We start from the raw sequence: 27,623 nt of genomic DNA, 5'->3' as shown, positions 1-27,623 counted from the left end.
TCTATTCAATAAAAAGTTTTTACAAATCTTTTACTTCTGTGGAGCATGGATTACAGAAGACAAGAGTGGAAATATGGACAAGTTAAATAATAGAGACTAGGAACAGAATGGTGTAGTGAAGGTGGAGAAAAGCTGAGGAATCTGGAATATATCGGAGGGGATACTAAGAAGATTATTATTTTCTTTGTTAAAGGTTAGAGAGAAAGAAAATGTCAAGAATATATCTAAGGGTCCAGCTGGTGTGGCTCAGTTGTTGATTGTCAAACTATGAATCAGGAAGTCATGGTTCAATTCCAGTCAAGGGCACATGCCTGGGTGTGGGCTAGATCCCCGGTAGGGGGAGTGCAGGGGGCAGCCAATCAATGATTCTCTCTCATCCCTCTCCCTTCCTCTCTGAAATCAATAAAAATAAAAAAGAATTAGGGAACTACAGCATTGCTGACACTTTAGAAAGAAACAGTAACGCAATACTCAAGGCAGCAGGATAGAATAATACTGTATTAACATTCCTTTAACTATAAGGTTAGCGACAGAAAGCTGCATTTGTTCCTTCAGTAAAAGTGTACTGATCAGCTATCTTGAGCAAGGAAATGGACAAGACTTAAAATGAATGTGAAACTTACTGCCTTCCAGGAGCTTACTGTCTAAGAAGGAAATAACTCAGATGCACAAAGAGTGGCCATGGCATAGGCAGTCTTAACTGTGGAGTAGGAATTCTCAGTTGAACAGAACAACAACATACCTGGCATCAAAGCCTGTATTATAATCATCTCTCTGCAGGCTTCTCGAGTAAATATAATCATACTACATTCACATACCTTGTATATAACACATACATGTATGTATATGTATACATACACATAACGAGCAGGGTCTTAGTTATGGATGGACTCATCACTGGGGTTAAGTTCCCAAGTCAGGCATAAGGCAAAAATCACCTATAAAGGGCACTTTTCATTTCCTATGTAAGTAGTGAGCCTTGTTACTGGGGATCACAGTGAAGCGGGTGGGGGTTCTTATTAGAACGGCAGACTCTCACGCCACGTCCCCAGTCCCGGCATCTGTAGTTGACAAGAACCCAAATAGTCCTCCCCTCCTTCCAGAAGAGCTATCCATCACAGCAGAGGCCCTGCTGACACTGCCCCAGTCTCCACTGTCTTAGCATGTCCTGCTCACAGAGCTCATGCTGGGAACCAGGGGCAGGAACACATGAAGCCGGACAATCAGCCCAGCAGGGACAGGGTCCCTCTCAGCTGGCCGTCGCTCCCTCCCCAGGAGTTTGCAGCATGTGGTCCCTGGACCATCTGCAGGAGAACACTTGGTAAAAGGCAGGTTTCAGTAATCCTAGCCCAAGTATGCAGAGTCTCCCGTGTAGAACCCAAGAACCTGCATTTTTAAGCAATTCAGGAATCTCCTTATGACCAAGAGAGTTGGGAATTATACTACTAGCTGTGCAAGAGAGAGAAAAGGGAGAGACACCTTTTCAGTATGTCACCCACTTGCTTCAGGTAGACTGGCCTCTACTGCAAATGAAGACTGAGCCAGTTGTCAAAGCAAAAGCCGTCTTAATAATAAGTTAAACTGTCTTTCATTTCTACATACATTTAGATTTACTAGTATCTGGGTTATCTGAAAGACTATTATTGATTCTTCTATGAAACTACAGTGAATAATACATACTATCATCTCTGATTCTATTTGAGAAAGAATATAACTCCTAGACTTTACCTTAATGTAATGAGAAAATACCTTCTATGTACCAATTATATCCCCAGCACTACAAATTATGTTGATAATGAAGTATATACGTTTAAACACCTTAAGAAAAAAATAAAAAGAAATAATTATAGTCAGGGGAGGGTGGATGGGGGGGAACTGATCAACCCAAGAACTTGTATGCATTTATGCATAACCCATGGGCACGGACAATAGGGTGGTGAAGGCCTGGGGAGGGAGGCGGGGCTGGGCTAGAAGGGGTCATATGTAATACTTTCAACAATAAAGATTAAAAAAATAAAAATTAAAAAAGAAAAGGAAATGATTATGTCCGTGCACATTGTTGAACCCACTCATTCTTCACATCCTCTCAAATCCAACTGAGAAGCCACTTTCTGAGCAGAAAACGCCAGGCTGTCTCCCAGGGCAGCAGCTTCCCGTGTTAATAGGGCTGCAGGGAGAATCCTCGGAGCCACGCTGTTAATTGGAGGCCTTTGCGAGAAGTCTGAGGATACACAGGCCTGGTGACTGCCGGGCTTTCTGCCCTGGGGCGCCAGCGAGGAAATGAACTTCAAGCGCGCCCTGCTCTGAACCCTGGCCTTGGGAGGGCAGGGCAGCTGGCCCCCGCGGCCCACAGGGGCCCATTTGCTCTTGAGTGGGGCTGTTAACCCTTGGACTCTCCATGCTTCTGGGATTTATCTCATTTAATCCTCCCGTAGCCAAATTCATTAGTGGTAAATATTCCGTCTCACTCTTCTCCCAGTTGCCTTCCCTCATATTCATCCCCCCCGCCACTCCGTTTGCCTTCTGCATTTTGTAAGCCTGACCATCATTTCCCATTTCTTTAAATAACCCATTTCACTTAATTTTGGTCTATTTATAGGACTAATATTTTCCTTTGCTGATTTTAGGGAGCTACTTTTACTTTTTTATCCTTTTTTCCCCCTACCAGCACCCAGGCTGCATTTGAGACCAAACACTGAGGCCGCCCCAGGTGGTGCCCGGGAGCCAGCATTGGTAAAGCTCCCTGCACGGCTTAGTCTGCACCTGGTTGAGTACTGCCATGTAAGAACCCCAGTGTAATGACCCAAGGTTTCTACACACATGGCAGGACATGAAACACAGGCCAGTGGACACCTGACTTGAAGGAGAGCCCGGAGCAAGTGGAATCTGGAGCTGGTCCAGTGCGTCCATGAGCTCTCAGGGCCCTCCTTCTTGAAATACTGAGAAGACAGAAGTTGAGGCTTACACCCAAACACTGAGGCCGCCCCAGGTGGTGCCCGGGAGCCAGCATTTGTAAAGCTCCCTGCACGGCTTAGTCTGCACCTGGTTGAGTACTGCCATGTAAGAACCCCAGTGTAATGACCCAAGGTTTATACACACATGGCAGGACATGAAACACAGGCCAATGGACACCTGACTTGAAGGAGAGCCCGGAGCAAGTGGAATCTGGAGCTGGCCCAGTACGTCCATGAGCTCTCAGCATCCTCCTTCCCAAAATACTAAGACAGAAGTTGAGGCTTACAGATTACTCTGAGGCCAACACAAACTTCTCTGTGGACCCCATCCTAATCCCAGCAAAGGCTCTTATTAACCACTAGATGTCCCGTAAATTAATCTGAAAATGATTTCATTTTCTTGAGTGAACACCAATCTAAAGACAAGTTTAGGGATGGGGAACTGACTGCTATAATTAGGGGCTGGGCTGCATTTAGCCAAACTTGGGGTTGCCTTTAGACCCCACTCTGGTGCTCTGGGAGGAGATAAGTCAAGAAACCTGTTTCCTCCTCATCAGTTTCATGCTATGCAAAAGATCTACAAGAACTTGGAATGTGCTAAGAATAGATTCTACACTTGATCTTAGTCACCAGGCTGAACACAAACCTGGAACGGACTTTCTAACCTCAGAGGGAAGGTGGGGAGAGTGGGTGGGTGGAACGAGATCAACCAAAGAACTTGTATGCATATATGCATAACCCAAGGACAGAGACAACAGGGTGGAGAAGGCCTAGTGCTGGGGGTAGGGGCATCAATGGGGGAATAAAGGGGACATGTGTAATACGCTCAACAATAAAGATTATAAAAAGGATTTTAACAAGAAAAAAAGAACTTGGAATCTATTAAATGAGAGAGAGATGGTAAATGTCAAACAAAAGAGATAAACCCTGAGACTGTGGCGAGGGAGGCAAGCTGGTGACATGAGGAACAAATGCAAATTATATAAAAGAATCACACATACAAAAAACTTTAAAAATGATCTCAAAAGGCTCCAAGAGTAGAATCAACTCTGCAAAAATCAGGAAAATGAAAGGGAAACAATTATGAAGCAATAACCTAGAATCCAGAGACTAAAGAGCATAAAGACAATTAATTCCCTGGCCACTTACAAAGTGCTTATCTCTGAGCAAAATACTTTATGTAGGAAATTCATTTTTTATCTTTACAACAATTATAAAACATAAAAAAGGTTTCTACCCCCATTCTATATATGAGAAGACTCTGTTCTGGGGATATGTTTGTAAATTCCCCTGAGATCACACAGGCAAGAGATAAGTAAAAAATAAAAAAATGAAAATAACGGTGATGGCTAATACCGATTCTATGGTGAGAATTATTTTTAAAGTGTTGATTCCTTTAAACCCCAATAACCACCTTATGGGTCAGAAAAATGCAACTGATGCATCTACTTGGTTGTAAGAAAGTAAGAAAGCTCATGTGATAGATCCGGTTTCTCCTCGGGTGTTTAAGATGGTTTGATATAAATATCCACCGAGCTGGGTGAGAAAGCGAGGCTAGCATTTAGATAGTTTGGAAAAATATAAAATATTTAATGAGGAGGCTGGGAGAAGGAGCTTATTTTAGAAATGTGATAGGACTGGCGTCATGACCGAGTGCCCGTTTGGAAAATGCAGGCTGAGAATTTTTAGTGATAAACTGTGTGTGTGTGAGTGAGTGAGTGAGTGAGTGAGTGTGTGTGTGTGTGTGTGTGTGTGTGTCTGTTTCAGCCCCTTTAGCTACAACGTGCCCATTGGGCAAAGTCAAACTGTGGACTAACTCAGGGTGGGCTTTTATCAGGTGGTAAAAATAAAAACAAAGGAAGTAAAAATAGATTAAAAAGAAACTGTTGGTATATTTGAGCTGTAGAGGCTAAAGAGTCTAAAAAAGGAAGTAAGGGCTCAAGGGGGCTGACCAATAGCCCCCTGACAAGATCATTATGGCCACTCCAAAATCCATATGATTTTTCAAGTTATAAAATTCTTTGACAGAGGAAAACATGTTTTTTTTTCTATCAGTTTTATGAAGTATTTTCCTTTTTTTTTTTTTTTTGGTTTAAGGCTTATTCTGACTGTCTATTTCAGGTGCTGTTACACTTCATGAAGCTGTAAGCTGCTCTTATCACACATGTGCACGGATTTGAGTCCAGGACATGTGTGTGATGTCCATGAGTCTAATCCACTTCCATCGGTCTGCGTGGCCCTGTGAGAAATTGATTCACCGGGGTGCCCACCAAACTGCTGGCACTCTGATCCTCCTGTACCCGGACATAATTAGGTTTAATCAGCAATTTTACAATAAATAATGGTGCCATGAACTTGGGCTGGTCCCAGAGAGTGCATTTTTTGCGTGGTGAGGTAGGTCTGCTGGTGCTGTATGAACATGCAGGATCCCGAGAAGATGTCTGAAGAGCTTTAAGAGCTCTAGACACCTGTGACCTGATCTCCTGGGGACAGAGGATGGCAGCCTTGTACTGAAGCTATGCGTAAAAGCCCATGATGACTCTTTTCACCTCAAATGAATGCAGGCTTCCATCTCATTAGATGGTTGTTTTGTTGTTTAACGACTATTATTTTTAATTTTTATGTGTCTTTTTAATTGATTTCAGAGAGGAAGGGAGAAGAAGAAGAGAGAGAAGCATCAATGATGAGAGAGAATCATCCATTGGCTGTCTCCTGCCCACCCCCTATTGAAGTTCAAGCCCATAACCTTGACCTCCTGGTTCATAGGTGGGCATAGGTGGTTCAAACACTGAGCCACGCCAGCCAGGCTGGTTCCTGTTTTTAAGCAGGCACATATAGATGAAATATTAATACTTTTGGAGGAAAGAAACCTTAAGGAATGCTTTTACTTAAAATCAAACAAAAAGCCAATGAATAAGGTTTACTCCCTTGAGGAGTCGCCTCTACCTGTGAGGTTGCTGGCATGCACAAGCTCAGATGTGACACAGGGGGTGCGGGGTGGGCCGGGCCCGCCACCCTCAGGGCAGGCTCGCAGGATGTACTTCTCAATCACACCTCTGACCTCCACAGGTTCATCCCAGGCCACTTCCACGCTCGACCCGTTTATGCTGCGGACTCGGGAGGGGGCTGGCACGCTGCGTGGAGCTGCGGACGAGTGAGAGAGAAAATAGGAGGAAATGCCGAGCGGAGGAGACTGCTGCCCCATTCTTCACTTTTAATGGCCGCAGTAAATCAGGCTCGACCATTAGCATAAATACAATTTATTAGAGTTGTAACTTTTCAGCACTGATTTAATATGACTGCACATCTTGAGCCATTCGGCTTAAGCGATATTTCAAAACCATCAAAACTCCATCGACATAACGTGCTTCCGAGTCTGGTCCAGGCTTTCCCCAAACATTTAATGGAGCCGACATGTTTCAAACATCACTCATAAGGGAGGAGGTGGACGGTGGGCAGGTAACAAGTTCAAACAATGGAACGATGTCCCCCTTTGAAGCGAGGTAATTAGGAGTGTTATTATACACAGCGGTTTGACACTTTTATATCTTCGGTGGATTAGCCAAAAATTATCACAAATGTGATGGTATTTTACTGGGATGTCTGATCTCACTTTCTACATTCAATTGTTCTCAAATTATTTTTTTAAAAATCAAAATTCTCTCAGATATGATATACAGATGAATTCCTGATTGCATTTCAGGGGGTGGAGAAGCGCGTGTCCTTGAGATTCTACACAATCATTTTGGGGGATGTTTTCTACAGAGTATCAAAAAACACTAATACAGCCCAGCCGGTGTGGCTCCGTGGTTGAGTGTCGACCTATGAACCAGGAGGTCAGGGCACATGCCTGAGTTGCGGGCTCAATCCCCAGTGGGGGACATGCAGCAGGCAGCTGATCCATGATTCTCTCTCATCATTGATGTTTCTATCTCTGTCTCCCTCTCCCTTCCTCTCTGAAATCAATAAAAATATATTAAAGGCACACACACAAACCCACTAACACAAAAGGGATTTTAAAGCAACTGCAAAACTTCACTTACAAGCTGTGTCCCCTAATTTTAAAAATCTATACCTTTAACTATTTATCACGTGTTCCCACGGATCTGATCAGTAAAAACCTCATCACAGCTGACTGCGCTGGGGACACAGAAAAGGCCCGAGGAAGCCCTGGCAGGATGATGGATGAGGGACCCGCTGTGGTGGCTCCTGGACTCCGGGGCCCTGTCGGGATGGTCGCTCCGGGTTTCCCCTGTCCAGTAGCCTCCTGCTCGGACTTCACCGTTCAGAAAATATGAATTTATGGCATAAAGACTCGGTGGTCAGATTGTCGCTGTAAATTCACTGCTCTGTTTGCATATTTTCTCAGTGGTCCTCACAAAGGAGACTAGTGAGCTACACTCAGTGATGTACTTTCCAGATACTGATTTCCGGAATCAGATGAAAGGCAGGCTTTATGGCGTATTTGTTAATAAAGTAGAGAAGTGGGCCCGGGATGGTTTTCTCAGTGGTTAGAGCATTGGCCTGTGAACTGAAGGGTCCCAGGTTCGATTCCAGTCAAGGGCATTTACCTTGGTTGTCGGATAAATTCCCAGCCCTGGTCGGGGTGCCTGTGGAAGGCAACCAATGAATGTCTCTCTCTCACACTGATGTTTCTCTCTCTCCCCATCCCTTTTACTCTCTCTAAAAAGAAATGGGAAAATATACTTGGGTGAGGATTAAAAAATAAAAAGTAGAAAAGTGTGCAATAGGGTCAGAGGACATGCCAGTAACAAGTAAATATTTTATATCAGAGCTTTCTCCAAACTCTGAACATTCAATTCATTGTCTTCCCTACAAATAGATGATCATGTAAATCACCCTGGGAAAAGGGGCATGATGTCTTCTTCTGGAGAATCTGTAGGCAGAAAAACATTCAATTCATTGTCTTCCCTACAAATAGACGATCATTTAAATCACCCTGGGAAAGGGGGCAGGCTGTCTTCTGGAGAATCTGTAGGCAGAGAGCTTTGAAAATTATTCTTAGTAGCCCATCTCAGTACGCAGTCATCTTTTAGATGGACAAGATTCCGCAAAAGATTCCTGGGTCAGTCACCCTTCGTTGATTAAAAAAAAAAGTATGAGAGAATATCTGGGTGAAAAACGTATCTTTGGATAAACTGTGACTTGCTCAGGATCAATGTGAAGAGACGTTAAGTGGCATCACATGGAAATGTATTTGCCTCTCTCACAGATACTTGACCCAAAAGGGTAGAAGGCTTCTGACTCACACAACTTTCTGTGAGGAACGCCTTGCTGTGATGACACTACGCAAAAAGATGGATCGTCACCGTCAGACGCTCAACGCACTCATAAATCCGTTCTCTGGGATGAGACCTAGGGCATTCTATCTAACTCCTAGTTGTCTCCACTCCGACTGAAAGAAAGAGTAGACCAGTCAGCAATTTCTGTCCCGGGAGAGCCATTCTAAGACCCTACAGTCAGCACCATAGCAAACGTCTGGCATGACGGGCCCAAACCCAGGTGCTTCCAACCAGGGCACAGGTTTCAAGGTCACCTTCTGGGAGAGGGAGGCCACCCCCTCAGTGGTCATCCCGACGTCACTTCCTGGGGCCTGTCCAGGCTATCACGGCTTCCTGTCCTCAGCATATGACTGTAGATGCAGGCTGTGGAATCCCTAAGACAAATTAAACATTTCTTCTTCGGAAGAGGAAAGAGTCAAGCCTCAGCCTCTACTTACTAAACACCCAAAAAAGCAAAGCACTTCAGTCATCGGCCGATGCGTCAGCCAACCAAGGCACGCGCCCCCACAGAGCGCAACGTGCTCCTTGCGCCAACACTGTGATGGCCTTCCCTTTCCTTCACATGCGCAAACACGGGTGCACAGGCATGTGCGTGTGTGGGCACACAGACAGGTGGAGAGGAAAACTACTTACCTGCTCCAGTCGTGCGCCCCCGGCTCCAGTCACTCCAGACAGAACCCCCTTCGTGCGAGGCCATCACGCGGTACAGGTACTCTTACATGGAAAGAGGAAGTAGAAGGAGTAAAACGTTAGTCCCTGCAGACGAGGGGAGGGGCTGGAAGGAGGGAACAGGACGAGGACGGGGAGGAGGTGGGTGACATGTCACGTGGATGAAGCCCCCCACGCTACCTGTGAAGGGCTGCAGGCCGCGCTCCTGCGTGCTGGGCTCCGGGCCCCGGTACACCAGGATGGAGTCGTTCCCCCGGCAGTTAACGGCGCTGTCACTTGACAGGCATCCGTCCAGATTGACTCTGACAGCGCCGCTGGACACAGACGCCAAGCGGAGGGCGGTGCCGCGCTCAAACGCAACGTCCCGCATGCAGCCGCCGAAACCTGGCCAACAGGGAGAGACCGGTCACCCACAGGGTGAGAGCCACTCGTCACCCATCCTCTCTGTCCTTGGCGGGGCATCTGGGTGGGGGTGGAGGGGTGTTAGATACAATCTCTAAACCTGCACATCTCCTGGGGGAACCCTTGGTGCCCCCTCCACTGTCACAAGGAAATGCTTATACTGATGTTATTTGGGGAAAAATATAAACAGATGAGTATAATTCAACTGAGCTTTATTCAGCTGAACGCCTGTGCTATGCTCTTCAGGTCTACATTTCCTCCTTGTGCAGATGCTACTGGAGTGATATTTAGCTCACTGCACATTAAGGCAGAGGTGGGGGGATCCACATGCCCGCGATTCCGAAAAATTAAGTTACCTACAAAAGTGAGTGTTTAAGGGCCACAAAAAAAAACCAATACCTCAAGTAGCATAATTTTTCAACAAGATCACTGGGGGAAAAATACCCTTCGAGGGTATTATGCAGGACACCAGGAGGGGGAACAGAGCTTTGAAATACACTGGGGTCCTCAGATATTGCCCTGCATCCCTCACTAATTGCTTCGGAGATACAGAACAAAGTCCCTGTAAAATCGACAGACAGAGAGAAGGGCTACGGCTGCGCTCGACCATTTTCACTGTATTCCACACCGTGAACATACAAACGGTTCCAGTTTGGGGTTCGAGGTGGCATGACAGGGAACAGGGTTGTTTTGACAATGGCCACACCCAGAAGTGTCCCTGAATGTGTCACCCACACAGTCGACTTTAAAACGGCCACCATGCAGTTCAAGTCCGTGAAGATGAACCACAGAACGTGGAGAAAACGGAGGGGGATGCACTGGTTTTTAGTTGGAAAACTTCACGGCAGCCAGCCGGCTGGGGGACAGCAGTTGCTTTGAGTGACAGACTAGTGAGTGTAAACAGAGACCAGCTCAGGGAGGCATGGCAGTTCTCTGCTCAGAAAACTGCACAAAATGGTCATAGAAGAAATGAGCAGCCTGCCTTTGAGATTGCCAGTGTGCGCACCTACACACACACACACACACACTCCTTCTGAACTGAACACGGTCAAGTTCGCAAGGCCCCTAGCACATGATTAGCTCTTTTCAAGACGAAAGCACCTCAGCGGAGAGTGGAAATAAAACATCATGCAAAGGCTGAGCAGTAAAATAACTTCATAGTAACAATGAACACATTGTTCTCTTCAGAGTTTATATGGTGTCTTATTATCTCTCCAAACACATTACGTGAACCTATTTCCTTTTTAAATGCTGTTGCTATTATTCACATTCCTTTAGGCCCGGCCGATCGATACTGTTGGTCTATCGTGAACACACAGTAGATGCTCCGTAAGTTGGGTGAATTGAATTAAAAGCAATGAAGCTCAATACAAAGGCATCTGCTTGAAAATTCCAAAGCTAAGAATGCAGATTTCTTTGCCAGCGATTTTCTGACGGCAAGGAGCTGAATCACCCGACTCCTCTGCACCCTACCAGCCAAACAGCGACCACGAAAGGCAGCCGTGGCCAATACCTGCGCTGTTATGAGAAACCCCGTTACTAAGGGGCACAGTTTCAGTTGGCAAGACGGAAAGAATTCTGGAGGTGGATGGTGAGATGGTTGCACAACAGCGTGAATGTACTTAATGCCACTGACTGTGCGTGTAAAAATGGTTAAGATGGCAAACTCTGTTATGTTGGATTCAGCGCAATCTTTAAAATTGTAAGAAAAAATATCTAAAGTAGTAATTTACAGGATGGGATTTTAAATGTGGGAACGTCCACAGACAGAGTCTTCCTTCATTCTGGAGATGAGGAAGGCCCAGCCGAGCCGGTGGGGTTCAATGGCTGAGCGTGTGTGCGTGTAAAAATGGTTAAGATGGCAAACTCTGTTATGTTGGATTCAGCGCAATCTTTAAAATTGTAAGAAAAAATATCTAAAGTAGTAATTTACAGGATGGGATTTTAAATGTGGGAACGTCCACAGACAGAGTCTTCCTTCATTCTGGAGATGAGGAAGGCCCAGCCGAGCTGGTGGAGCTCAATGGCTGAGCGTGTACCTATGAACCAGGAGCCCATGGTTCGATTCCTGGTCAAGGGCACAGGCCTGAGTTTTAGGCTCGATCCCCAGCGTGGGGTGTGCAGGAGGCAGATCGAGCAGAGGGTTATGGGAATGAAGTCTGCAATGTTTTTTCCCACCTGCACCAGGAGAAGTATTCCCATCAGGAACACTCCCCAACTTCCTTCCGGATTTGAATGGGGCGTGAGGATAAGAAGAGGGGCGAAGGTCTGTGAGTGGGAGCAGTGTGGGCGCCTCCTTTTCTTGCTTCCTTGTCTTTGTAAGAATCAAAAACAAACAAATGAACAAAAAACCCTCCCACTTCTATGCCCGCTCCCAGGTCTCCACATAATTGAAAGGTGGCCCAGAACCGCGGGCTGACACCTCAGCCAGGAGCCCTTCTGAAGGAGGCGGTCCAAGGCCAGGCTAGTGGTCTGGCCGGAAGGCTGGCTTTCAGCCCCCAGTGCCACCCCCTCCAGGGAGCATGACCTTTGACACCATGTGTCATGCCTGCACTTCCAACCTAGTGGTCAGTGACAGTCTCCCGGGCAGTTCTAAGCTAAATGCCCAGGATCTGAGCTAGTACATGGCCAGCGAAGTATGTTGCCCGGCATATCCACAATACACAGAGAACTAAATTTGCCTTTGACTCAAAGGAAGATTCCAACATTAATGGATAAGAAAAAAACACACACAAAAAACCAGCCCTGGCCCTAACCGGTTTGGCTCAGCGGATAGAGTGTCGGCCTGCAGACTCAAAGGTCCCAGGTTCGATTCCGGTCAAGGGCATGTACCTTGGTTGCGGGCACATCCCCAGTACGGGGTGTGCAGGAGGCAGCTGATCGATGTTTCTCTCATTGATGTTTCTAACTCTCTATCCCTCACCCTTCCTCTCTGTAAAAAATCAATAAAATATATTTAAAAAAAACACACCAAAAAACAGCCCTGATATGACCACAAAACAGAGGCTCTGAAAGAGGTGCTGATGGAGAAGCCTGGAGAGATTTCTAAGACTGTGGATAACCGACGGAAAAAGGTACAGCACGTGAACTCGATGAATTTGAACTGCAGCTGAGTTCACTATGTAGCACCTCTACAGTAAATAGTCTCCTGACCTCCATCTAAAACATGCAGTGACTTGTAAAGACCAGTAGCAATCAAAGCATCTGCACTGGAATCGGAGGAAACAGGGTCATAAAATATGCATTTTTAATAACCTTTCTAGGCAATTCCAATGTATGTTGGTGAGCAGTAACAACAATGATGATGATGATAGCTAATTTTATTGAGTTCCTACTATGTCCCAGTCCTAATATGTACTGTACTTCATATTTTATCAGTGGTTTGAGACCGCCTGATGTAGCTGATACTGCACTGATAAAAATTTAGTATTACCCATAAATGAAGTATCTTTCAGGATTATAGACTTGGTCACAGCGTAGATTAAATCATTCCCTTTGGGTCTAGGTTGATGTTCTAAACTTCTGTCATTATAATATGACAATCCCAGTTTAAGCCATGTCTCTAGGGCCCTCACGGGAGTGGGTGTTGGAACACTTTAAAGTAAAATGCATGGTAGGCATTTTTCCCCCCTAGCTCTAAATAAGGTCAAGTCATCTTGCTCAGATAAAGGGTTTCCAAGCTCTCTTTCACCTCAGCAACCTGAATTCAGGAGAAGCCTTTATATGGATGTAATATTTCCAGCCTCTGTTACATCTTAAGTGCCTTGAAAATGTCATTACTGTCGTACACCTCAGATATTCATTAACTCCTTACCCGTACCCTTCTAAAAGTCTTCTTAGAGTTTGCCATATATTTTCTATTCGAAGGCATTTAAATCTTTATGTACTTACCAAATAGGCAAAAGCTGCTTTGTGGAAATTTTAACCATTCACAGTGCATGGGTTTTGGAACTAGGTAGAGACCACTTTCTATGTGGGAGCATGCCGGGCCACAGGCTGGGGGTCTCTGTGTCCCGCCCCCCATGCCTTATAGCAGCGGTTCTCAACCTGTGGGTCGCGACCCCTTTGGCGGTCAAACGACCCTTTCACAGGGGTCGCCATCCTGCATATCAGATATTTACATTAAGATTCATAACAGTAGCAACATTACAGTGATGAAGTAGCAACGAAAATAATTTTATGGTTGGGTCACAACATGAACTGTATTTAAAGGGAAAAAAGGTTGAGAACCACTGCCTTATAGAGAAGGGTCAGTGGCCATGAAGAGAGCACTTCTTATAAGAAGGTGGATTAAGAAGGGTCAGTGCCCATGAAGAGAGCACTTCTTATAAGAAGGTGGATCTGACGCCTGGACACCCGACCAAAGGGCTTGCTGGCTGTTTACCAGCCACGTGATTTTGGACAAACTACTTTCCTCCTTGCTCTTCAGGTTCCTCATCAGTCAGATGGGGACATAGATACGGGTAGTAACACCTAACTCCTAGTTAGGAACAGCAAACTCCATCTCGTGGAAAGCTCTCAGAACCATGCCTGGCACCCAGCACAAAATCAGCCATTGGGACCTTTCAAAATAAACAATTTATCTAATTATGCTCAATCTCATTATGTGAGTTAAATGCTATGAGTTACGTGAGTTACTTTTTTCCTCTGCTTATGTTAAAACCCGTGATATGAGTTAAACAGTTCAGTATGACTCATACACTCATTAACTTTTCCTTCCTGGTTATGAAGAATCAATGAAACAGATTTTTTTACACAAGCCTGTTTGAAACTCAGCTAAACCCAGCTCTCTGTGTGTGTGTTGCTGCAGGAGAGGGCCGTGGAGATGCAAGGAGACACTTGGCACTTATGACAGAAAACAGCCCTGGTGACCTGAACGCCAGTTTCCTAGTTGCACACCAACCTAATTTATGTTTTAATTCTGTAAATACAGATAATGATCAGTCTTCAAAAAAACCCAGAACCACATATGTTTTCCAGGAAAACATAGAAGTATATAATATGCAAATTAAATTATATTTTCTGAAGACATGTTAGAATACATATATTCATTATAAATATAATGATTATGGAGGAGGGCATGCTCCTAAGGGCAATATACAAAACTATGGGAAGACGTGATATATATATATATATTGTGTATATATATACACAATATATATATATATTTTGTGTAACTTCACATTATGCAATAAAGGGGTGGGTGGGAGTTGCTTTTACCCTGACTCTGTCGCTACATCTCGAAACAAGAACCACCCAAACAGAACCACCCAAACCTGGTAAGACCAGGGCTGCTGTGATTTGGCGACTCCTCCAGGTGGAGTTTACCTGGCTCCAAGCCCAGGTGTGCGTGAGAGTCCTGCAGTTCGGAGGGGACTCCTCCCAGGTAGACGGCGGAATTCACCGCCAGCGGCTGGGCTCTGGGCTGTGACATGCGCTCCATCAGTTCGTTCAGGCTGGCGGACACCAGGGCACCTTCCTTTCGAACCGTCACCTTATTCCACGTCCCATCACAGTAGGACAGCCCCAGCCACAGGTCCACTCGGGTGAAGGTAAGACTGGTGTTTAACCGGAGGCTCAGTATTCCACTCTTCAGCTCCACCTGCATTCATAGTGAAGAGCCAAACAAGTATGAAAAGACTATCTCTCAGAGGGAAGGCAGGGAAGGCAGGGTGGATGGGTGGGAAGAGATCAACCAAAGACTTTGTATGCATAACCCATGGACACGGACAATAGGGTGGTGAGGGCCACCTTCCTTTCGAACCGTCAACTTATTCCACGTCCCATCACAGTAGGACAGCCCCAGCCACAGGTCCACTCGGGTGAAGGTAAGACTGGTGTTTAACCGGAGGCTCAGTATTCCACTCTTCAGCTCCACCTGCATTCATAGTAAAGAACCAAATAAGTATGAAAAGACTAGCTCTCAGAGGGAAGGCAGGGGAGGAAGGGTAGGTGGGTGGAAAGAGATCAACCAAAGCCCTTGTATGCATAACCCATGGTCACGGACAATAGGGTGGTGAGGGCCTGTGGGGGATGGGGATGGACTAGAAGTGGTCAATGAGGGGATATATGTAATGCTTTCAACAAAGAAGATTTTTTAAAAAATAGACTAAAAATGACACTTTGGGAGAGAGCAGAAGTTCCTTTTCTTAAAAAAAAAGCAAGGAATGTACCTGAGCCCCACCAGTGTTGCTCAGTGGTTGAGCATTGACCTAGGAACCAGGAGATCACAGTTCGATTCCCGGTCAGGGCACATGCCCAGGTTGTGGGATTGATACCCAGTGTGGGGTGTGCAAGAGACAGCCGATCAATGATTCTCTCTCATCATTGATGTTTCCATCTCTTCCTCCCTCTTGCTTCCTCTCTGAAATCAATAAAAAAAATATTTTTTTTTTAAAGAAAGAAATGTCTCTGAAAGCACTCTATAAAAAGAGTCTACTTTGTTTTAAGCCAAACTGGAGTAGCATACAATGAAGTACTTGGCAAGCTTATAATTGACATGAAGAATACTGTAGTGAGTCAAAGAAGGTCATAGGCAGTAATGATTACGTGACATGACACCACATGAGGCAGGCAGATACTTTTTGGGGATGCAACGAGGTCAAGATTACACACAAGCATAGGTGACTGAAGAGGACAGGACAGTTTGAACTATAGTTCTGTTTTTGAGTTTTTAGAAAATGAGAAAATACTACTTTGTATATCAATTTAATTTTGGGGGGAAATATGACAATAAGAAAATGAAATGTCAAGCTTGATTAAGTTTATTTTAACTGGTTAGTGAACTCAATTTCAAATTTGTAAGACATATTTTGATGTACTATTTCAGTTTTATTAGTTTAAATCTCTAACTCACATAATTGCTTCTTTCAGATTAAGGTGCCATTTTCTAATACGAACATAGTTTGCCCAATTTTTCATGAGACAGGAAATGCCTCCACTAAGTTTTCCTTCAAAATGGTACATGATAGCTATTTTCCCTACTGGGTTGTTGTTTTGTTAGAAGTCAAATCAGCAACCGCAGGATACTTAAAAACTTGAGCTCAATTGTGTCTAATGAAACAAATAAGTAAAGCCAGATGAAAATTACTACTTTTTCTATGTGTAGGCAGCATCTTTGTGAAGTACATCAGGTAAGCTGTTCTTCATTTAATTATTCATTCGTGCAATAAACATGGAACCTGCTGCTATGTTCCATGGACCTGCTGCTCTGAGATAAACACTGTCTAACAGTGGAGAGAGTATGTGAAGTAACACTATAGCCAAGATGGAAACGGGGTTGATGAGAGAGATTCTGGGAATCGGGAAAGGCCTCCAGAATTGAAAGTGACGTGGCTTGGGAGAAAAAAATAAAAACAAAAGTGAATCTGGAAAGAAACTCCCAATTTAGTATAATGTAAGCCCATGGTTTATTTTACAATGGAATCTGACATTTTAAAATATGTTTAATTAAAAGAATTAACGTACGGCAAGAAAATCAGGTCCGTCTTTGTTGTACATGAAAAGGAGCAACCCATTCAATTGGTCTGTTCTGAACTTGAAGGAAATCTCAAAGTCCAGGCCGCCATGAAATGTGCCCGGATCAAGTTCCAGGAACCCTTCAAAGAAAAGAATATGCACATATCAGCACGTGGAATGAAAAACTGCCAGCATTGTATGTCCTAAGATACCCTGAGGACACACACTGCGGTTGGGAAAATCTCTCACAAAAGAAGATGCCAATGAATGCTAAGGAATCTCCCTGTAGCCCAGCTGGGGTGGCTCAATGGCTGAGCATCAACCCATGAAACAGGAGGTCGAGGTTCAATTCCCAGTCAGGGCACATGCCCGGGTTGCAGGCTGGATCTCCAGTAGGGGGCGTGGAGGAGGCAGCCGATCGATGATTATGTCCCTTCACTGATGTTTCTATCCCTCTCCCTTCCCCTTCCTCTCTGAAATCAATAAAAAACAACACACACGTAACAGAAATCCTGTAACTTTACAGAAGTGGCAGAAGGAACGTGACACACCTTTTAAGAGGAAGTACTTTGTTCTTTTAAATCATGGCTACAACTAAGACTGTTACTGTTTCATACAACCATTAACAATAAGCACTTGCACTGTCTTCATAGAAACTCTGAATGATGACAGTGACGAGGAAGAGCAATGGAAGTGTATGCATGTGGCTTTCTATTCTGAAATTAATTTAAGCAACATAGTAACTGGCCAACCCCATTCTAAAGGCAGGAGGCAAAGGTGGGCTTTCATCTGAAGAAGAAGCCATGTCCCCCAAGCGGCCATGCTCCCCTCCACCCCTCACCCTGGGGGGCTGCCAGGCAGAGACAGTAGCTGGGGACATGCCGGGGACACTGCACCTCCCCCTTGCTGCAGCCCTGGGACAATGGCAGTGACGGTGGTTATATTCTCCAGCTCTCCCTTCAGGGCCTACGTACCTCCTTACAACGCTGAACTTTTACTCTGAGAAATACTGGCCCTCTACATGATAAGCAGAGATCTGTGGGTTAATCTGGTAACTCCTCTGAAACTTTTTTTTTTTTTTAGAGGTAGAGGAAGGAAGCAGGATAGAGAGAGAGAAACATCATGGATCGGCTGCCTTCTGGACACCCCCCTACTGGGGATCGAACCCACAACCTCCCCTGACTGGGAATTGAACCAGTGACCTCTGGAATCCTGGGTCAGTGCTCCACTACTGAGCCACACTGGCTTGCCTGAAACATCTTTCTAAGTACATTTCATTCTAAGTTAAACAACGGACTGACAAATGGACACTGAGAGCTGCTTTGGGCCATCACAGAGCTTTCGCATGAAGAGATATTTATGATTCTTACCATTTATATCACGTATTTAAGCTCTGAGCATGAGGCATAACTAGGTATTCACATGAGGTCTAAGTAATTGGGCAGGGGAGAGCCAAGTACGCCAAGGATGGAACATGGGTGCACAGCGATGACCGATGGCTGCGTGAGAACCTACCTGCTCCGAGGAAATGGGCTCCCTCTTGCAATGATGAGGGACATCCCTCCCAGATGTCATAGGAGTTGACTTGCTCTTCCGCATTCTGCCAAACCAGAGGCTCCCAAACTGCGGAGGGGTTGTAATTCCTCATAAAATGCACATCCCTGAGACAGCCCACAAAAGCCTTTCGGACTATGCCTGCAGGAGTTGACAGACATCAAGAAATATGTCTTGTGAAAAATGCTTTGCTAGCAATTAATTTTATGTGCAATTAAAATAAAAGAATTGGGCACGCGCTCTCTACCTATTTATTGCAAACTTCTTAATGATTCATGTAAATGCCACAGCACCACCTATGCTAAGTGGTAACAGAATATTTAGCCCTGGTTCAGACCCATCCTATACGCAGAAAGAGATGCTAAAGCAAAAACCTTTAGTTTTATAGGATTAGCAAGAATATTGACTTTTGAACTAACAAGGAGATTTCATCAGCCATGGTCTTAAAAATGGAAGAGTGGTCACATTTTAAAAGTATTTGAAGGAAGTGTTTCTATTAAATCTATAGTTTACAGTTTAGTTCCATCATCATAATAAACTAGTCTGTTATACAAGTCAGTCAGTAAGTTGACCTCATTTCTAGGAAGGGTGATTTTGTTTCCTTAGATTAATTTCATTCATGTTAGTTTTCTTAATTTCACTTAATTTCTCAAATATAGGAATTAATTTGTGACCCAATTCCGGCACTTAGGGCACATGGCTGGGATTATCTGTTGGCATATCTGCTCCCTCCATCGTGGCAAAGGCCTCATGTTAGTCACTGACGGACATCCAGGGCCTGAGTAGTGCCTTGCCCACCGTCCGGTCAGTTCTTTGCCCCATTCACTTAAACTGAAAATCAAGCCACTGCCATTTCTGTTTTCAGCGTTTTGTGTTCAATTTAAAAATCTCAAAAAAATCGACACATAATGCTCAGATAAAACATCATCACTTTGACTGAAATTAGTATAATTCAGTTAAGTCCAAGTTTAATGAACTCCAATACATCAAAGACTAATCACTAAGATTTTCAATTCAAGTAATACGTGGTTCCTTATGGGGGGAAAAAAAAGAGACCTAGTAGAAATTTGTGGCATACTGATACAGGAAACCAACATGACATATGAAATAATACATTACTCATATTTTTCAGTAATGCCATTGATACTATTCTAAATACTGGCGACAACATATCAATCCCGTGCCTCCCCACACTCACCGGCGTCCTTCCTCAGGACAGCGTAGCCCCGTGGCAGCCCTCCCACAAACACGCCCGTGTTCTCTCCGATGACAGTGCTGCCGTTCAGAAGCCCCGAGGAACCTGCAGAGGCGAAGAGAGAACCCCAATCTCAGCACGAGGGTCTTTTTCTTTTTAAAAAATATATTTTTATTGATTTCAGAGAGGAAGGGAGAGGGGGAGAGAGAGAGAAACATCAATGATGAGAGACAATCACTGATGGGCTGCCTCCTGCACGCCCCCTACTGGGGACCAAGCCTGTAACCCAGGCGTGTGCTCCCTTAACTGGAATCGAACCTGGGATCTTTCAGTCCACAGGCCGACGCTCTCTCTATCCACTGAGCCACACCAGGTAGGGCTACAGGAGGATCTTTTTCTACTAATTTAATGAACATTTTAACTCCTTCACTGGGCTTTGGGGACTTTGCTCTTTCTTGGTCCTCCTCTTACCTTAGTCCTCATCCTGGTTAATTTTCTTCACATGTTCCTCTTCATCACCCCAAACGTCTGGATGTTGAATGAGCCAGACTTCCTCCCCTCTCTGATCTCTTTCTCCACTTACAATGATGTCTCCGGAGGAACAGACAGGGGGCTGGGTTCCTGTGCGGACTACCAGGGCCAAAGACCAGAGTGGCCCAGGGCCCTGATTCTATTGCAAAAACATGCAAATCAATTTCTGTTTCCCAGCCCGAACCATGGCAAGGAGCCCAGGTATGCCTGGTCCCTTAACTTTAAATACAACCCCTCCGCTGTTTGGGAGCACCTCTGCCGACAACTCCCACGTGTCTCTCTAGCCTGCAACACTCCCTGAACTGAGTCTTGTATGTCCAGCAAGTCTTGTATGCCTGGTATCTCCACGTGGATCCAGCCTCATAGAGATACAAGACTTAACACTGAACTCTGAACATCTCATTCTTCCAACCTGCTTTTCCAGACTTCTGGTCCATCTTAGTTATGGCGGCTACATTCTTCCAGGGGCCCCGGCCCCAAACCTAGCACTCAGAAGCACCACCCTTTCTGTCAAGGGCCAGATAACATAAATTATAGTCCTTGCAGACCGTGCAGTCCCACGCAGCCACAGACAATACGTAACAAATGGATAGTCACATTTCAATAAAACTTTATAAAAACAGGTATGAGCTTACAATGGCCCAAAGGTGGTAGTATGCCTGTTCAAATCCTTTTAATGTAACATTTATAATCTCTCCAGATTCCTCATTATATCCAGGTATATATATCAATTTGTATTCATTGCTTCCCTGGTTCAAAAAAACAAACTTTTTTTTTTGCCTGAATTATTTTATTATAGCAGAAGCCTACTCACAGGTCTCCATTGCTTCTACTCTTGTTCCCATAAAATGTATTCCCCTAAGATCAGCCAGAGTGTTTCCTTTAAAGAAAGAGGTCACTCCACATGGCTCCTCTCTCAGAGTTCCCTAGCTTCCGTCTTTCCAAGTAAAAGTCCTCCAAGCCTCACTCCATACAGTCCTCAAGGTCTCTCTGACCTCACAGCCTGCGCCAGCCCTCCGCCCCTTTTACATCCTATGCTGGCCTCTTGCTGGTTTGTAGACATGCCACATATGACATCTCCCACCTCAGGTCCCTGGACCTACTGTTTCCTTGGCTGGAAACAGCCTTCTGCTGAATACTTTCCTGACTGTCCCCTTTACCCCTTTAGATCTCTACTCAAATGTCAACTTAGCAGACAGGCCATTTCTAACAGTCTTTACTAAAATCAGAACATCCCCTCCCAACCCACACACCCCCACCTTTCCCTCCTATCCTGCTTTATTATTCTTAGCATGTTTCTCACACTGGTTCAATATATATGTATGCTGTACCCTGTCCCTCTCCCACCTAAAGTGTAAATTTTGCTCTTTGGTGTCCAGAATTCCTAGAGCAGTGGGTGGCACACAGTAAGTGCCATACTATATATCCTGAATGAATTAATAAAAGCCTGCAACATCTTACAGGTACTGTGACTGTCCTATAGTTGCAGGATGATGACAGACAGGGTAAGATGGAAAGACACTCAACTTAGAATTGCAAAGACAGGCTATGTAACCCCAACAACACAACCCACCAACCATATAAACTGGGAGAAATTATGTATCTTTTCTGAGGCTTGATTTCCTTATCACTAAAATGCATATAATAACTGTTTTATTTTATTTGTCTTCTGAAGTCAAAAGTAACATGAAGTTCAGAACGTAAGTACAAGCCCTGGCAGATTGCAAGAAACTGTACAAGATACGAAATTGTCATCGATGACTTTGTCTTCTTTTTCCTTTACTGAAACCCTACATAGGTAAGAATATGGTTGCCAGACTGCTTTTCAGAGGCACCCAAAGGCCAACTCAAATGCAATTTAGATGAAATTGTGTGGAGGAAAAGGTGAAGGGAGAGATATAAAAATAAGTATGGCAACATCAGCATATAAACAGCCACTTACATACATCAACTTCTTACCTGTGTACTGCCCGTCCAGCGTGATCCAGCCAAAAGCCTGATGCCTCACAGCAACTATGTCATGCCATTTGCCATCACTGTATTGTTTATCATCATCATTAGTGGTGGTCACTTCCACTGAAGACCCCTGAAGGGAATGAAAGAGTGAGTGAATGAATGAATGAATGAACACATGTTCAAACAAAAATACATATACAGAGTGGGGAAAATTAGGATTATCGTTGTGAGCATACAAAACACAATTTATTCTTGTATTATCATTTATTAATGACTATATTATTTCCCATATGAACAATTGTAAACCTACCCTGAACAGAGCTTCTCTTTGGAATAAGAATTTCTTACAAGTACATTTACATTTTGATGAACTATATTCATCAGAAAGGTAATGAATTTTCTATTTTAAACTTTTATATTTTAATTTTTGTCAGAAATATTTAAAAAGATAAGAAGTTGAAACTAATAAAACACTATTCAATTGATACTGTTTTAATGACAGGGAAAGGTCTGGCAAGTTAGTTTTTCTTATGTACATTACACTACTAATAAGGAATGCAGTCACATTAAAATCAGCCAGCTACTAAAAAAAATTGACCATAAGTGTTGTGGTTAAACATAGTACGCAATGCTTGTACTCTAAAATCTAGCATTCATACTTATGCCTCAGGTAATAGTATCACAGTTCAAATGAGTTTCTAAGTGGGTACTAAGAAATGACAGATATCAAGAATTGAGATTTGCAAAAAGGATGTGGGGGTAAGAAAAGAGAAGGAAAAAGAACCTTCTGTCTCAGCACTTTACAGCAAAGTGAACACCTTTTCGGTACATCACTGACACAATGGTACTCCTTTAGCGTGTATGAGCAAGTACGACTAAATAAAAGATATCTGAACTTTGTCACCATCATCGTTTAATACTACTAATAAGAAAAAGTAATCAGAAAATTATTCTAAACCTTCTAAATAAATAAATATTTCTTTCTTAATGAAGTTTATTTCCTTAGCAACACTTAACTTCAATCCAATAACAATATTTAAAAACCAAAATTAAGATTGGGTAAAATATTACAAAATATTCTATTACTTGGAATGTTTCACAAAACTACTTATTTTGGTGTTGTGTTTTTCAAAGAGAGAAAACTGATCATTATCTGCTGTAATATGGCTGAAGATTTATATCACAAAAAGTGCAAAGTTAACCATACTATTTAAAACATTTATGTTTAAATTTCCCTAAAATAGCTTCAGCAATATAACATGTCCATTCTACACATTTAATTGGCTCCTGTCAGGCCTCATACAGAGCATGACAACACGTATGACATACAGAATTTCATATTACAAAAAAAAAGCATTTAATTTCCCCGGAGTATAAATGGCTTGCTTCTCTCATGGACAATATCTTAACCTCTATAGACAACTCGATTGGCAAAGAAAACGACCACTTGGTAAGTCCATTTTCTAGCTCTTGGATTTTCATAGGCTGATTTTTCTTATATCTCTTTCCTCTGCATGCTTTTTTTTTATTTCCTTCAACCCTATTTCAACATTTTAATATTTTACAAACACACATTTCATTATCGTAGTTTAATAATTAAAACCAGAACTGGTGTCGTGCCCAATTAATGTGCCCTGGTACCATGCCCATTAGTTTTTCCATTAGTGAATTCAACAATACTAATGGGATTACTAGCATGGGATGCTAATTGGGCGTGACATAAGAAACTGGCTTACTTCTTAGCATACCCTTGCTAATGATGAAATTAATGAGCATTTTATTAAATGCTGTCTCATCAAAGTGTACTTAGTTAGCGTTAAAATTGTTACAAACGATGCTGCATTCTAAAAGATCAGGTGCCCAAGTTAGTGCTTCTTCATATTATGTTTGGCAACTATCTGAAGTATGAATAGGTCTCTACATTGGAAATCGCATTTATTGGAGATAACGTCAAGGCAAGAACACACAGACTCGGTATGTCAAGTGTGCTTTCTACTTAGCATACTATTCTTTGATCATCATTTTAAAGATGATTTCCCCCAATCAACGGTAAGAGAATAATGCTGTGATCAATTCTGGTGTCATGTCATACAGTTTGTTCTTCCCATTTGGAAGATATCAGACATGTTAAATAGAAGCTATTCAGAACGTTGGAAACCTTTCACTGCCATAGCTTTCTAGTAAATGAAATCAGAATGCTTTGTGGATTTCCTGTTAATGTCACTGAACCTAAAATATTTAAATGATAATCACTAGTCAAGTCATTGTTGGTCAATAAAATATCATCTGATCAAGTGAATTCAAACTGAAACCAATCCAGTAAAGAATGGAAAGATTATAGCTAATTGTTAGAGACTTTAAAAAAATACTATTAAAAATTGGAGTCATTTGTCTCTGCCATGACTCATAACAACGGTTCCAAGAGTTCAGTCCAGAATATGATAGCACACATGTAATTTTAAATATTATGAAGAATCTTTCTCCCTTCCCCTAAATATTTATCCATAGAATGCATTGGATAGCTAGAAGGGAAACCAAATAAATTTTTACACCTGTAGCCTCCATGTAGGATTACATCGTATGTTATGCATTCCATTCATTACTTATGTTCACTAAGAGGTTTTTATAAGAACAAAGTACACAATAACTTAGAGTTATTTTGAAACTATATGCCAGACAGTAGCTTTAAATTCCTAAAAATGCTCTTTTTACAACTCAAAATTTAGTGATTTTGAATAGATTCACGAACTATAATTTAAAAATAACCATTAGTAAAAGTCAAAGTATCTAACTGATAAAACAAATAATTAAATTGTTACACAATCTTTAAAGAGCTAGAAATCTTATTCTAGAAAATGGGTAACTGTCTTCGAGCCTGAGTAGTAGTTTACTAATGATTTTCAAGTCATTAAATTAGCCAATCTGTCAACAGACATTTCTTTATTGAGCATGTACTATGCTTCAAGGGTTGTGCGAAGCCTCGAGAATATATTTGAGGACAAAATAGACTTTCCCCTCAGTGGATTCTGCAGTCTGGTAAGAAAGACACATTAAGGAAATAACTACGTATCTGATGACTACAATAGGATGTTCATTAGATAATCTCATCTCAGGTAAAGCCCCAAAGTAAATAAAAGAGAAATAGGTTGGATGTCAATGGGAGGCACATCACACAAACATAAGCTTATTTAAACCAGGGGGGCTTCCACTCTGTGCAAGGGGCTGTGCTGCTATCCCTCCCCAAAGAAGAACAAGCAATGGAAGAATATTCCCCAAATTTATTTACAAGTTCTCATCTTCATTATATAAGGAACATATGGTCATTAACTGCATCGAGTACAACGATGTGTTCTGAAAGTTAGCTCTGCCATTTTAGCTTTGGGCAAGTAATATCACTTGTGTAAGTTTCTTTTTCTTCATTGCTAAAGTGGGGACAATAATGGTACTTACCTCGGCATTTCTGGTGAGAATTTGATGTGAAAACATGAGCACTTACCTTAGTACCTGGCACCTAAGAAACTCAAAAATCTTAACTCTTGCCCAGCCGGTGTGGCTCAGTGGTTGAACATTGAGCTATGAACCAGGAGGTCACGGTTCGATTCCCAGGCAGGGAGCATTCCTGAGGCTAGAGCCCCAGTAGGGAGCATGTAGGAGGCAGCCAATCAGTGATTCTCATCATTGATGTTTCTCTCTCTCCCCCACCGTCTCCCTTCCTCTCTGAAATCAATAAAAATATATTTAAAAACATCTCAACTCTCATGAGTAATCATTTACCTGAGGATCAAAGAGAAAATAAGGACGTCCGTGTTTCAACTGAAGCGCAAAGTACTCCTCCTGGTTGCCCGGGGACGCGGCAAAGACGAGCAAACCTCCAGGCTCCCTTGTTCGGAAGCTGGCCTTAATGCCTGTGGGACAAGGGCAGTCCGCAAGTCAGTGCCGGGTTTGTTGATTCTCCCTGATAAATGTACATTTGCTTTCATTATTATTTATGATGCAGTGAGTACAGTCAAGCAATTATACTAGTAAAACGGAACGTACGAGGAGGAGCCCAGCTGCTTGGTCTCAAATCTATCCCGTTATGAATGCCAACTTGGACTTGGAAGCCCAAGCCTGCACTCCCAGGAATCCATATATAACGAAGGTTAAATTTATACAAAACTCATCAATGGAACATATATGGTGTCGACCCAAAATAGGATGTTCAGAAATATCCATTTGACAGTGTTATCAGAGTCCTAAAAATGAATGGGTTTTGGACATGAGTGAAAGGAACAAGGGCCCTCGTTTAATACACTTATGTTCAAAGAACCGGTCCAGTAACAAGCTAAGAGCTGGGACGACCTGCTGCGAAGTGGTCCGCAGAGTAGAGCTAATGTTCTGAAACACCATTCTGTAACCAGAAGGTCTGAAGCCTTCCGAATTTTAGGGTCTCCCCTGGCCTTCACATCACCTACCAGCTCTACCTTAGGCACATCGTGCTCCTGTCTCACAGCAACTTCTCCAGCTCAGGACGCAGGGCAGTTTTCAGTGGTCACATAGACACCTTCCCACTGTCACCACCTGGTCCCACCTCCATTCTACCTGGTATCCCACCTGCCATACTACAGAGGCTTCCCTTGTGTGAGGCATTTCACTTATTGCACTGAAATTAGCAAAGAAGTTCAAGAGGCGCAATCTTGATTCTGAATGCGTTTCCAGTTTAGTTGGAAAGATCAAATGCATACATATAGAGAGAGTAATTAGTGGGCCAGTGCACAGATTCATGCATGGGTGGAATTCCTTGGCCTGGCTGGTGATTGGGCCGATCGGGGCTGTCTCACCTAGTCCCTATCAAGGCTGGCCGGGGGGAGGAACTGCGGGAGATTGGCTGGCCAGGGGAGGTTGGCTGTGGGAGTGCACTGACCACCAGGGGGCAGCTTCTGTGTTGAATTGCCCCCTGGTGGTCAGTGCATCATCATAGCGACAGGTTGACTGGTTGTTCGGTCGACGGGTCTTAATGGTCACTTAGGCTTTTATAGATACACATTATATGGTCAGAGTCGAGTAAAAGCTCAAGAACATACACAGGAATCATGTACCAACCAGCTCAACAGCACAGCACTGAGTAACTCATGGATGCGGATTTCAGTAGTAACACCACCAACCAGAATTATGAAAGTCTGAAGGAGAGAGAGCTCCTTTCAGGCTGGGCTGGTAGGGAAGGGTTTCATTCTGAGTTCAGCAGACTGCAACCACCTCAACAACCACACATGTCTAATCGATCTTTCCTCGTGCTTTAGATCCTGCTAGGAAGATGAAATAAATACGTCTAGCTAAGATAAGAGTTACCTATCCTGATATAAACCACATTGCTTCACTCACACTTTATAGACAATTGGGACTCTCAATGCACAAGCAGTGCCAGAGATAAAAGATGCTGTATTAGAGGAGTCTATCCAATTGGTCAAAGATGTATCAAGAACTGCTGAAAAACAACATGAATTAAATATGCTAAGGCGATAGTCAAGGTATATTTGGTCAGGAAATTAACTGTGGTATGGAGAATGGCGTCTCAATGCATCAGCTCCCGAAATTAAAGTAACACTCTGCACATAAAAACAA

The 27,623-nt window shown here is 43.4% G+C and overlaps 1 protein-coding gene across 1 annotated transcript in view; it reads right to left on the bottom strand.

The window, feature by feature from the left end:
• USH2A (Usher syndrome 2A (autosomal recessive, mild)) overlaps positions 1 to 27,623 on the bottom strand; it is a 442,266-nt gene that overhangs the window by 260,999 nt on the left and 153,644 nt on the right. The window contains 9 exon segments of the mRNA XM_006761291.2: positions 5,901 to 6,098; positions 8,891 to 8,971; positions 9,107 to 9,310; positions 14,657 to 14,930; positions 16,796 to 16,926; positions 18,302 to 18,481; positions 19,539 to 19,640; positions 22,026 to 22,152; positions 25,797 to 25,927. Of these exon segments, the coding sequence (XP_006761354.1) occupies positions 5,901 to 6,098; positions 8,891 to 8,971; positions 9,107 to 9,310; positions 14,657 to 14,930; positions 16,796 to 16,926; positions 18,302 to 18,481; positions 19,539 to 19,640; positions 22,026 to 22,152; positions 25,797 to 25,927 (1,428 nt within the window).

Source organism: Myotis davidii, unplaced genomic scaffold (genome assembly GCF_000327345.1).
Source record: "Myotis davidii unplaced genomic scaffold, ASM32734v1 scaffold174, whole genome shotgun sequence".
In the NCBI taxonomy this organism is placed as follows: domain Eukaryota; kingdom Metazoa; phylum Chordata; class Mammalia; order Chiroptera; family Vespertilionidae; genus Myotis; species Myotis davidii.
The sequence above is the reverse complement of the archived record's forward strand: the minus strand, read 5'-3'. Positions and strand labels throughout refer to the sequence as shown.